The sequence below is a fragment of the Falco rusticolus genome, chromosome 13, assembly GCF_015220075.1.
Source record: "Falco rusticolus isolate bFalRus1 chromosome 13, bFalRus1.pri, whole genome shotgun sequence".
Taxonomy (NCBI): Eukaryota; Metazoa; Chordata; class Aves; order Falconiformes; family Falconidae; genus Falco; species Falco rusticolus.
Window position 1 is genome coordinate 27,638,928 of NC_051199.1, and position 11,971 is coordinate 27,650,898.

The following is an 11,971-nucleotide window of genomic DNA, read 5'->3' on the forward strand; positions in this document are numbered from 1 at the left end:
ATCAGGGCATATATCTATCGGCCATGGGAAGAATACAAGAAGCCGCCGAGGCTGTCCCGTACTCCCAACATTTGCTGCAACAACAGCAGCGGGGGAGGGAGGCGGGTGGCTCAAATCGCACGACTTTTAAAGAAAAATGAATTAATGTTTCAAGCTTTGGTTACGGCGCGACGGGCCAGCATCGGCCGCATCCCGCCCGCAGCCGGGGCCGCCATCTTGCGGCCGCCCTGTCCCGCCCGGCGCCGCCGCCCCCGCCCCTTCCTCTGCCGCCCGGAAAGCGGGCCGTGCCGCCGCCATGGAGTACCTCCCGGGGCCGGCGGCCCCCGCTCACGGCAACATGTAAGCGGTCCCGGCGGTTGGGCCCCGGGGCGGCGGGGTGCTGGTGGGCCGCCCTCCGTGTTGCTGCGGGGGCAGGCGGCCGGGCGGGCATACACCGCCGCGGCGGGGGGAGGGAGGGGAGGCGCGCACACACACACATGCACACGCGACTCTCCTGAGCTACCGCTTTTCTTAAAACTGAAATTAAAAAGCGTACGTGTACCTTCGGTCGCCACCGGGGCTTCCCGCAGCTTTCGGTCTCCGCGGGCGGGATTTGTGACTGACTTTCCCTCCCTTCTCTTCCAGCCTCTGCTGCCAGTGCGGCGTGCCCATCCCGCCCAACCCGGCCAACATGTGCGTGGGCTGCCTGCGGGCGCAGGTGGACATCACCGAGGGCATCCCCAAGCAGGGCACCCTCCACTTCTGCAGGCAGTGCGAAAGGTGGGCGGCCGGGACCCCCCTGCCCAGCCCCGGCACCGGCACCCCCCCGCCCCCGCGTCGGGCCCCCGCAGAGGGGCGGCGGGAAGCGGGGCAGCCCGGTGGGCCCCGGGCCGCGCCTGCTCTCCGCGGGCCTCTCCTCAGCGCCTTCGCCGGGGTTTTTTGTTGTGGCAGTAGAAAGGTTTTGGTGTGTAGGGTCTGGAAGATTTTAATGAGTGAGTTTACGGCACTTAAAAGTTTTTTAAAAAAAAAAAACAAACAGGCAAATTTCAAAGGAGAGCAGTAGAAGCGTGACTGCACTTGGAATGTATGGATCCGAATGCTGAGGGAGGCAAGAATTGTTGCCCCTTGCTTGGTATTAGAAACTTGGGGAATAACTGCTCATCTTCTGACTGGTGTAATTTGCTGAAGCGGCTTTAACGTGCTGTAAAATGCTTCCTGTGTCACAGGTACCTTCAGCCACCAGGAACCTGGATTCAGTGTACCTTGGAATCAAGGGAGCTTCTTGCTTTGTGTCTTAAAAAACTCAAAGCTTCACTGAGCAAGGTGAGTAGCCAGTCCTGGTGGTATTTCATAGCATATCTGTTGGCATCACATAAAGGCCAGCTAACTTACACAGTTCAGTTCTTCTGGAGCAGCTGTTTGTACCAGTGCAGAGCTTATCTACTGATTTATATTAAACACAGAGAATGACAATCAGATCTCGGATCACTCTGTACTAGAATTTTGGAGGATTCAGTAAGGACAGGCTCGAACAAAAATTTCCAGGCATACTGAGGAGGCCCTTGCAGTGCAATTCTGTGACTTCAAAGCATAGAGTGTACTGCACAGCTGTTACTGTATGGATGGGAGTTGAGCATAATTAACCAAAGGAAGCTAACATGTTTTTAATGCACCTTAATTTTACAGTTTTCTTTTTATACATTTTGATTTTTTTTTTTTATATAATACTTGTTCTTACTGGTTTATGACAGTATGAAAGAGGGTTGCAGAGCTCTATATATGGAAGTCACATGTTCTAAGCTGAATAAAGTATCTCTTAGTTTCAGAATCTTACCAGAGGAAAAAATGTGAGATAGCGTTTTAGGTAAAAAAAAATTGTTTTTCTACCACAGGCATCACAGTTGGAATTAGATTGCCTTATTGAGCTTCTTACTATTGGCTTAATGCTTAAATATACGAAATACCTTCTGTTGCATGCTCTTAACAGGCTTTTAAGTCCTGAGGAAACCATTCTATTCAAATTCATCACTACATGGCATACGGTGATACTGTTGAATAGTGTTTTCAGTTACTCTAGTGTGACAGTCTGAGGTTGCATTGTCATTATTTTAGGTAGATCAGACTCTGTGTTCTAACCAAGCATTATTAATTTGGTTTGGTATACTGATGCATACGTTTTTAATTAAGGTTATTTACTTCTTCACTTGGTTGAGGAACTGTGAACTATACCAGAAGCTTGTGCTTTGTGGTAGTTAGAGCTAGCTGCATGTCCTTAACACGTTACTAGTACAACTACTGGCAGCAGCTGAGTTCTTGTTCTTTCCCACTGGCAGGTCCGGTTGATTGATGCAGGGTTTATTTGGACTGAACCCCATTCTAAGAGGCTGAAGCTGAAACTAACTGTTCAGAAGGAGGTAACTGGCATATGGTTTTCTGCATGTGGTTTTTCAAAAGTTTTTATGGCAAACAGTATGATTTTATTTAATTTTTTTATTGTTATTATTACATTTTAGGTAAGTGTTTCTCTTTGGTAAAATCCAGCATGTGTTTACTGGCCTATTATGAAAGAAAACTTGATTTCATCCTGCCTGGATTTTGTCATTGAAGTGCCATTACTCACGGTTTGAAACAGGTTATCAGCTGTTCCAGTAAAGCTGGGAAAATACTGCTACTATTTGTGACCCAAATATAGCTGTCTGTCACATAGTTTTAGTATAGTACGGAAGTTATTTCAGAATGCTGTGGTAAACTAGCTTTCTGTCTTGGACTAACTGTCTAGGACTAACAAAGAAACCTTTTAAACTTTTGTTTTGCAGGTGATAAATGGAGCAGTTCTTCAGCAGATATTTGTGGTGGAATATATAGTTCAGCCTCAAATGTGTGAAGACTGTCATAGGATTGAAGCTAAGGATTACTGGAAAGCTGTAGTGCAAGTCAGACAAAAGGTAGAGGCAATTTCATTCGTTCATGGCAGAACAATCGGGCAGACAAATACTGGATTCTTTTCTGATTTTCTCAGAAGATGTACTCATGCTTGCACACTGCCACAGTGATACATTTTGTTTTCAAGGCTGTGGTTTTTTTAGCTGATCTTAGTTTAGGAAAACTCTCTGCTGTCCAGTATTAGTGTATGCTTTTTTAAGTGATGGCTGGCAGGAGCATCGTGTGTGAATTGCTGAGTGTCCTTCTGTATTTTAAGGTAGTGTTAGAAACAGTGGGACAGATTGTTTATAAGTATTTAAATCTTCTTTAAAGAAGATAGTATCTCTAGCAACCAGCTGCACAGAAGTGAGAAATGGAAGTGTTAAATAATTTGGTATAAATAGAGCACATCTCTGAAATCTTTGTTTCTTGGAACACGCTTTGGACTGTTCCTTCTCTAGGTGATCTCTTCATGTAAATGTTTATTCTTCAGAGATCCTGCATTTGCATTAGATGGTTCTTAAATAACCTTGATAATTTTATCTTTGTTTGGGTTTTAGACTCTGCACAAGAAGACTTTCTACTATTTGGAACAGCTGATTTTAAAACACAGGCTTCATCAAAATACACTTCGCATCAAAGAAATCCACGGTAAGTGAGGTGGCTTGTTAGTCTCGAGGTGGAATAGACTGGCCTGTTTTGTATTGGAAGAACATGTGTGTGCTAGTAGCTATGTACAGATAAGCAGCAGATTACTTGGCATATTTTGAAAAAAATCACAGTACTTGAAAAAGATATGTTCATCCAGCTTTCTTTTCTCTTTAAGATGGCCTGGATTTTTATTATTCTTCAAAGCAACAGGCCCAGAAGATGGTAGACTTTCTTCAGTGTATAGTGCCATGTAGGTATGTCATTTACATTTATTTCCTTGAGTTCTCAAAAGCTTTTGGAAATGTCTTTTCTCTTCTATTTTTCAAAATTTTCAAAAGTGAAAGTATAAGGAACTTGATTCTAGTTAAAACAGACTAAATCCCTTCTACAGAAGTCCCGTGTTTTCCACTTGGCCATTGTAAAACTAACTCTCATGGATTTTTCTGTTTCCTTAATTTTTGTATTTGCAGTACATAGCTATATACTTTCATTGCTGTACTTTGTACTGATTTTCTCCTGTCCTCATTGCTGCCTGAAGGCTCTTTTCTAATGTTTTGTAGATCAAAATCATCCCAACGTTTGATGTCACATGATATTCATAGTAATGTCTACAATTACAAAAGCACTTTCTCTGTGGAAATTGTTCCAATTTGCAAGGTAGTTTCTCTCTATTTCATCTTCAGGGTGTTGTGTGAAGTGGGTAGAGTTTGGTTTTGGTGATGGAGGCCTTATTTATTGTGTATTTGGGATGGGGAGGGGTCTACTCACCACGAAGCATGGAAAATGCAGATAGCAGCTGTCTTGAGGAAATACTGGGTGGAGAACTGAAAATACAAAGTTTAAAAATCTTATTTCAGATTTCTCGGAAGATATGAGTAAAAATTAAGCATGTGAGTAAATTATTTTCTGTTCGTTTGCAGGACAATGTTGTATGTCTGTCACCAAAACTGGCACAAAGTCTTGGTAACATGAGCCAGATCTGTGTGTGCATTAGAGTAACAAGTACCATTCACCTCATCGATCCTAGCACTCTGCAGAGTAAGTTATGGGTTCTTTTCTGCACTACGGCAGCATCTTGTTTTTTCTGCTGGCATAACTTTTCTGTTTTCATGAAATCTTGTATTTTTAGACCTTAATATTGTAAATTTATTTGTACAATCGCTTGGAAATTTAATAGTGAACTAAGACGTAGCGCTCTAAGCTTGATTCCCTTAGTGTCCTAGGCAAAATGTGTGGGCTCAGTGTTAAGTTCTGGATGTTCTAGGTCTCTGCTAGGCACTTGCATTTGTCAGGTATGTCCTTCTAAAATTACATGGTATCTTTTTTTTTTTTTTTTTTTTCTCTGGGTTGTGATTCTAGCCACTTAGAGACCAGAAGCACTGTACAGTGATTGGTATATGCTGGTAAGCTTTACCAGCAAAATACCTCTGATAAGGATCCATCCAGGAAAACTGTTCTTGTGAATAAAAAGGTCTGTGCTTCAGACACATGATACAAGATTTGGCTGTCACAGATCAACTCTCACAGCATGAGTTTGCAATATGGGTCATGTCCTAAATACTTGTGTTACAGTAACAAATTGAACAAAATGCTTTTGGCAGTTGCCTTAATTTTAGCTAATGATTCCTTTTCCGTTTAATTTCTTCACAAGAAATTCTGTTCTTTTAATTGCCTGTGTTGGTGTATGGGTTTTTTCCCAGTTGCTGAAATTGATGGCAATACCTACTGGCGCCACCCTTTCAACAGCCTGTTCCACCCCAGACAACTGGAGGAATTTATCGTTGTGGATATCAATAGGGTTCAAGAAAAGAAAAGAGGGGCAGGGGCAGGGGCGAGATCAAACAAGGTAAGAGCTCCTTTTTGATTCAACATAAGAGTTCAGTCTGATTCAAGGTTTTGGGCCTTCCGCTCCCTCTGCTGCTCAGCTGAACTTCTGTTTTGAATCATTACACCTTGCAAAGTCAGATGTATCATTCTCTGTGTCTTGGCACTGGTAAAAACTCTCCTCAGGGTTTGGAGATTGCACAGGCGTTATGTGAATTCCATTTCCAGAAATTCTTTCCTGTTGAAGAGAACTTTACTTGTTACTATCATTATTAAAATTATTTTATATTGGCTTTGCCACTCTTCAATTAGTAATTCTTTTTATTGACGTATAGAAGCATTTCTTTTTAATCAGAGTTAATGAATTGGTGCCAAATATTTTCTTTTCAATCAAAAGTTCTATGTGGTTGAAAGTTAAATAGTTAAAAAAAAAAAGACACCAAAAGGTGTCTAGTTACAGAAGCAGCCTTCGTGGAATTACTGTGGAAGGTGGTTGACATGTCCATTTGCTTTTGTAAAGGTGAGAAATGAGGAGTAGCAAGCAATAACACCAGATGCTTCATGTAGAAATACAAGTTTAATTAGAAATGTAATTTAAAACAGTAATATAGCAGCACACATGTTCTAATAGTGCAGCAAGTTAAGCAGTGTTTGATTACAAGAGTGTTTTATTTTTCATTCCTCAAGCACACACTGGCTGAAGCCTGGGTACAGAAAACCTCGGAGCTGAATACAGATCGTCAGTATTTCTGCTGTACTCACTTGGGGCACATTCTGAATCCTGGTGACCTTGTCTTGGGGTCTGTTCTGTTTCTTGGTTTTTTTATTAAATCATTATTTAATGACTGGGTTCTTTGGATTCTCTACAGCCTTAAATATTATCAAGAAGGTTTTGAACTGTTCTGGTTTCTAGATGAAATTGGCAAAAGGGATAGAATCTTTGATCTTGGCCATGAAGAGAAGGTCCTAATACAGGAAATTTTTAGCAGAAGTCATCTTGTGAAGAGGGCTGTTAGTAATAAGAGAGATGAAGTATTGACTTTAGAGTGGAGACTGGAGTAACAGTTTAGACACAAATAGATGGGAGATTGATAGTGACTTGTATACAGCAGTGACTACTGTGAAATTTTTGTAAGATAAGGCAAATTAGGGGAGTCTCAATCAGGCTTAAACATGAATGTTATTGGAGCTGTGGTGAGCCCAACAGAACCTCAGTGGGTATTGCTGTTTGGGTTCAGGAGGCTGGGGAGTGCTGCTGAACAGAATTTGGTAACAGCAGCTTCTAAGAGTTGTTCATAGTTATGACAGCTGCATATTGATGTAGATTTATTTCTGTGTATGTTACTTGGAAATACTTCTCTTTCATCAGATCTGTAACTTACACTATGGTGTCTTTAATACAAACATGTGACATGAGTTCAGTTTTGTAGGCTTACATGAAAGGGATAAAATACCTATTTTCATTTTAGATTCGACTTGGCGAACTGCAACTTAAATGATGAGTTTGCCAATAAGATGAACCCACACAATATTCCTGATGTGGTAAGACTATTTTCTTTCTCTGTACGAAGTTCTCTGCATTACTCAGAGGTATTAGGAAATACGATTTTATAATGACTACTCACTAGTTCCATGGTGCCTAAAGGAAGAGGGGATATTAATATTGAAACTTGAATAGCATCTAATGTTGAGAATTATTCTCTCACTTTAAATTTTTGAGTGGTGGTTAAATAGCACATTTACTTTAACTTCCCTTACTCTTTGTTGGTTTTGTTCAAATCACTGCGTGCTGTGTGGTGAAAACTGTATTACGCCTCAGTGTGTGCATGCCTCTTCAGGATGTAATCTGAAGTGTTTTGAAACTTCTGAATTGACAAATGCTACGTGAATTCTATAATAACTTTGGAGCGCCAGACTGACTACCATTTGTTCAGCTGAATTTACAGTTGCCCAAGTCTAGACTTGGGAGGTGTTTGGGGTTTTCAAAAGAGTGTCATCAGTTGCATTAGAAGGTATATTTGTGTAAATACATACTGTTTTTCACTGTAGGTATTAATAAAGAAGAGCTATGACCGTACCAAACGCCAGCGTCGCAGAAACTGGAAGCTGAAAGAGCTAGAAAGGGACAGAGAAGGCACGGATACAGACGATGAAAGGTTCAGTATCTGCCGTGAAGCTTTTAAGTCCCTTCTAAGGAGGATACTGTGCCAAGTCTAGAAATAATAGTTCTTGGTTTTTGCTTAAGGAGGATACTGTGCCAAGTCTAGAAATAATAGTTCTTGGTTTTTGCTTAAGGAGGATACTGTGCCAAGTCTAGAAATAATAGTTCTTGGTTTTTGCTGAGCATAAATGCAGTGTAACACCTAAGTTGATGTGCTGATTGTTAAGGGGGCACAAGCAAATGCTGGTTCTGTTTGAGCATGATGCTGGCTCGTAGGACAGGTTGCTATCAGTGCTCTTGGAAGAGCAGTATCTCCCTGCATTTTTTCCCCCTTCCCTAGTTCAGAAAGTGCTTTAAGCCTGACCTAAGCTGATCCTATCTTGACAGCTAAGTTTTCAGGGAACGTGGATGCTGAGGACAGCAGGCCAGGGGAAACAGACTAAATCCTGAAATCTGAAAGATGATACTGCAGGGTTTTCAGTTGCAAATTTATAATGCAAAAAATAAAAAAAATTACTGTTGCAAAATAAAAAAAATTGGTTTTATGTTTTTCCTAAGAAAAGCATAAACAATGAGACAAGTGAGTAATACTGGAAGTATGTCTGCAGCTTACAGTTGGTGTCTGTCTAGCTAAAGGAACACTTATGTGAAAATATGCTGGTTTGTTCAGTGACAAAGCTGGTAACAGCAACAGCAGATTGTAAATAACATGCAATTGAGTAGAAAAAATTAGGCAATTAGAGTTAAATGAGGACAGGCAAGTTAAATTATTTGGAAACTAATAGGTGATAATAAAAAAAAAGGGCAGAAAGAATGAGTTGGAAATGTAGGAGTGCTATCAGAAGGCACCTCTGAAGGACTGCAGATTGCAGTTATTCCTTGGGGCTTTGTTTATTTCATTTTATTTTGTTTTATAAATCTGCTTAAATCCGAAGGAAAAGTGAGTAAATGTATTAATCGTCTTTTACAGACAATACCAGGACTTCCTTGAAGATCTCGAAGAAGATGAAGCCATAAGGAAGAATGTCAACATTTATAGAAGTAAGGACTTTTTAATAATTTAATTGCATGTAACTAAATCATGACTATTTGACTGAAATATTTTTCCTAAAGTTGTGTATTTGTATTCTTTGAACTACTCACGCCTATAACAGTGTGACATGATAGCTTCAGGTATTCAATGCATTTCCCATGCACTGAATGGATGTAGATGGGTTTTGTTTGTTTGCCTGTTGCACGAGAGAAGCGTATTTTCTCCCACACCCAAAACCTCTGCTGGGTGAAGGATTTGATGCATAATTCAGGGTCTTCTATGGGGGCATTTGGGATTGTTGGTTTGCTGTTTTATGGTTTGTTGGTTGTTCTGGGTGTTGGGGGGTTTTTTTTCCCCTTCCTTCCTTGGGGTTGGTTCGGGTTTGGGGTTATTTTTCCTTTGCTTAGCTGTTTTTTCGTACGTGTTTTTAGATGCAGATATTCCAGTGGAGAGCGACACAGATGATGATGGTCCTCCGCGAATCAGTCTGGCTGAAATGCTAGAGGATCTCCATATTTCTGAGGATGCCACTGGTGGGGAGGGAGCAAATATGATGACAGAATAAGAATAGTGCATTAGTCAGTAATAAATACTCCCTTGGTGAGGAAAAAGTATGCAAAACATAAGTCAACATTACAAACTGATCACATATATATGAAAAATCATGTGATAACTACCACTACACCCCTAAATAATGGTCCTGGATAAATATTTTATATATAATCTTCTAGAGAACTGGGAATTAAATTTCTGGTGTAAGCATTGCAACGTAAGTTCCACAGTCCCTCCTGTCCCCAAGTGCGCTCTCCTTGCAACTTCAGGGTTATCCATCCAGAATAATCATTGTCTTGCACTGAAGACAGCTGATAAGGAAGGATGCCTAGAGGGAGAGATTTTATTCTAGTTTGCTAGATTTGTAGGTAGACTACCTACCTACTGTTTATTGCTTCATTTCTTCACATGGGAAGGTTTTTTTCCCATCTTAATCATTCTGGCAGAATGCTTTGAAGCCTTTTATGATATTGCTAGATTATTCCATAGAACTGTTTTGGGGAAGATCAAGAGTGTACCTTCGGATCCTTTGGTAAGGGAACTCCATATATACATGCTGCATACACAAAAAGAACTTCCCTGTAAATTGATTGAAGATGCAGCTCTTGATCAGAAAGATTGGAAACTTCTGTTCAGTGTAATGAATACTGTACTGTACCCATGCCTGTATCTGTGGATTAAACAATATGCACAATGTCTAATTAATATATCAGGTATGAACTATTAAAAAACTATACAGATATTTTTGGTCCATCATTTTTTAGTTAACTTTAAAATCAAATTTCGCTCTGCCAGAGGCCCAAAGAGGACATGAGTGGTGTAGTAGGACATTGCATACTTTCATTCATTTGGGTTTAATTCACTTTACTGCACAAAGGTGGTTCAAAAGAAATTTTACTAAGAGTATATGTGGGTATACATTTGATTTAACTGTACATGTGGAAGCATAGTGTAGCAAGAGTCGTCGTGCAACTGCATCTTTGTAACTTCAGAAAGAAATCTTCTGAAATAACTGGCATGTGTAAAGGAGGAAAATACTATCAATGTGAAGGTGAAAAAAAAATGTGTGGGATTTGTCAAACAGGGTAGTATTGAGTCCTCTTACCAAGGATGGGTGTAGCTCAAATGAGAACGCTTGATGTAGTTGTCACCACTTTTAAGAGAAATACACATGGCTGAAAATAACACTTTTCCCCTGTAGTATCAGCTGAGGAGGTGTTGGAAGCACCTTTCTCTATTTCACCACACTTCACAGCTTTTCAGGGACTCAAAAGTTAAGAAATAATCAAGGACTTCTCAGAGTACAGCCCCCTGCCACGTGAATGAAATTTTTGCTTTTAAATGTCAGATTTTCACTGTGCTTCCATGCAGGTGTGAATTGGATTTCAGGCTTGCTGCCCAAGCCCAGACAATACGCCATAGAAAGCAAAGATATTTTTGATTGTAAAAGGTGGAGCTAGGTTTAGTTACCAGTTATTCATAGTTTTGGGTTTTTTTCATTATTATTATGGCTCACAATCTTGTAATATTTGTAAAGGGGGGAAAAATGGAAATGTGGAAGGGCAGTTTTGATGTAGCAAAGCTCTAAGCCATCTGCTGGCATTGTTAGCAGCTCAGCCATCCCGTAGTGCTGTCTTTTGCTGTGTATTTGTGTCACACGAAGCAATTCTGCTTCCACTCCTGGGTGCTTTGTCATTTTTTTACTATGTATAAGAGCAGTTAAGAGAAATCCATAAAGCTGCTGAGAAATAAAGGTACAATTTATCTCACGACAGTATTTTAGTTCAGTATAGGGAAGGCATAAAACTGCTTAAAAACATTCATGAGAATGCAGCTGCATAGGTAACCTGAATTATCACTACAATAAAAATGTTTTATTATACATATTTTAACAGCAGCTATACCTGCCAGTAGCACTGGGGAGATGTAGATAAACTATTCTAGTGACTGTTGGGCCAAATCTGTGGAAACTGAAGAACTTTTAATTTGTAACCTGTAGCTAATTAACACATTCTATGCCTGGATGAACTGTGTTTTGGGTTGTGATTTTTCTGACAGAGGTAAATATGATCAAGCCTTTATCTCACATAGTTTGGTAATAAGGTTCCTGTTATTGGCAGGTGAAGGCAGGGTAATAAAAGCTTGGTTTAAACTGTACTTTTTTGATAAATCTTTTTCTTTCCCGTCTAATGTTTTCCTTCATGGTGTCTCTCAGTAATTTCAGATGTATTGCTGTCTTGTCTGTCATCCTGTTTGTTACTGGATGTGTCCCTCTTTCCCCCAGCTGTGGTCTGTTGCCAGTCTGTGTTAGGTTTCTAGTATCTTTCAGCAAGAGTCTTGTCTGGAAAGATCTCATGCTGTGGATGCTGGGCAAACAAGTCATAAATCTAAGTATATTGCTCGGCTTTTTGTGCATTTGTTTGCTAGCCGGTAACACATAGTAACAGCTCTCCAATGAGTGGGTAAGCTCTGTGTACTTGAAACACAAGTTAGTTCTAATTTTAGATTCTTGAGTTTACAGTGTCCCTTTAACATCTAAATGGTTGCGAGCCAAAAGAGGCTTAGATGGTGTACCAGCAAATTAAATGTTTGCCAAGGTCTTCTCGCTGACACCGGATAAGTAATTTGATGAAATGCACTTAATTCACAGTAGATAAAAGGCTGCCACTCACTCTGAAATAGTCTATCTTTGGAGTGAGCCACAGCTTAAAGCTCCTCTCCTTTTATATGTGTAAAAGTTACTTCAAGATTTTAAGTCATAACTGATAATGATTAATTAGCACCCTGATTTTGATGCATTTTGAATTTGAAAAACTGAAAGCATAATGCCCTGCTAGTTTGCTTGGGAG

At 40.2% G+C, this 11,971-nt stretch overlaps 1 protein-coding gene across 1 annotated transcript; it reads left to right on the forward strand.

Moving 5' to 3' along the window:
• The first annotated feature begins 239 nt into the window (after positions 1-239).
• On the forward strand, positions 240-11,276 carry NMD3 (NMD3 ribosome export adaptor). Its single transcript, XM_037407221.1, has 15 exons — positions 240-339; positions 625-759; positions 1,206-1,302; positions 2,313-2,393; positions 2,796-2,924; positions 3,462-3,552; positions 3,728-3,806; positions 4,113-4,209; positions 4,473-4,590; positions 5,253-5,398; positions 6,064-6,176; positions 6,846-6,918; positions 7,426-7,532; positions 8,508-8,578; positions 9,002-11,276. Exons 1-15 carry the CDS (start codon positions 296-298, stop codon positions 9,133-9,135), a joined length of 1,515 nt encoding a protein of 504 aa, XP_037263118.1. The 5' UTR covers positions 240-295; the 3' UTR covers positions 9,136-11,276.
• Positions 11,277-11,971: the final 695 nt, after the last annotated feature.

What these genes read in the sequence shown, in the direction of transcription:
- NMD3 (XM_037407221.1), top strand. Translation starts at nt 296, where the DNA reads ATGGAGTACCTCCCGGGGCCGGCGGCCCCCGCTCACGGCAACAT. An exon ending in TTCTGCAGGCAGTGCGAAAG is followed by an intron (nt 760 to 1,205) that starts GTGGGCGGCCGG and finishes CCTGTGTCACAG; the next exon opens with GTACCTTCAGCCACCAGGAA. An exon ending in CACACAATATTCCTGATGTG is followed by an intron (nt 6,919 to 7,425) that starts GTAAGACTATTT and finishes TTTTCACTGTAG; the next exon opens with GTATTAATAAAGAAGAGCTA.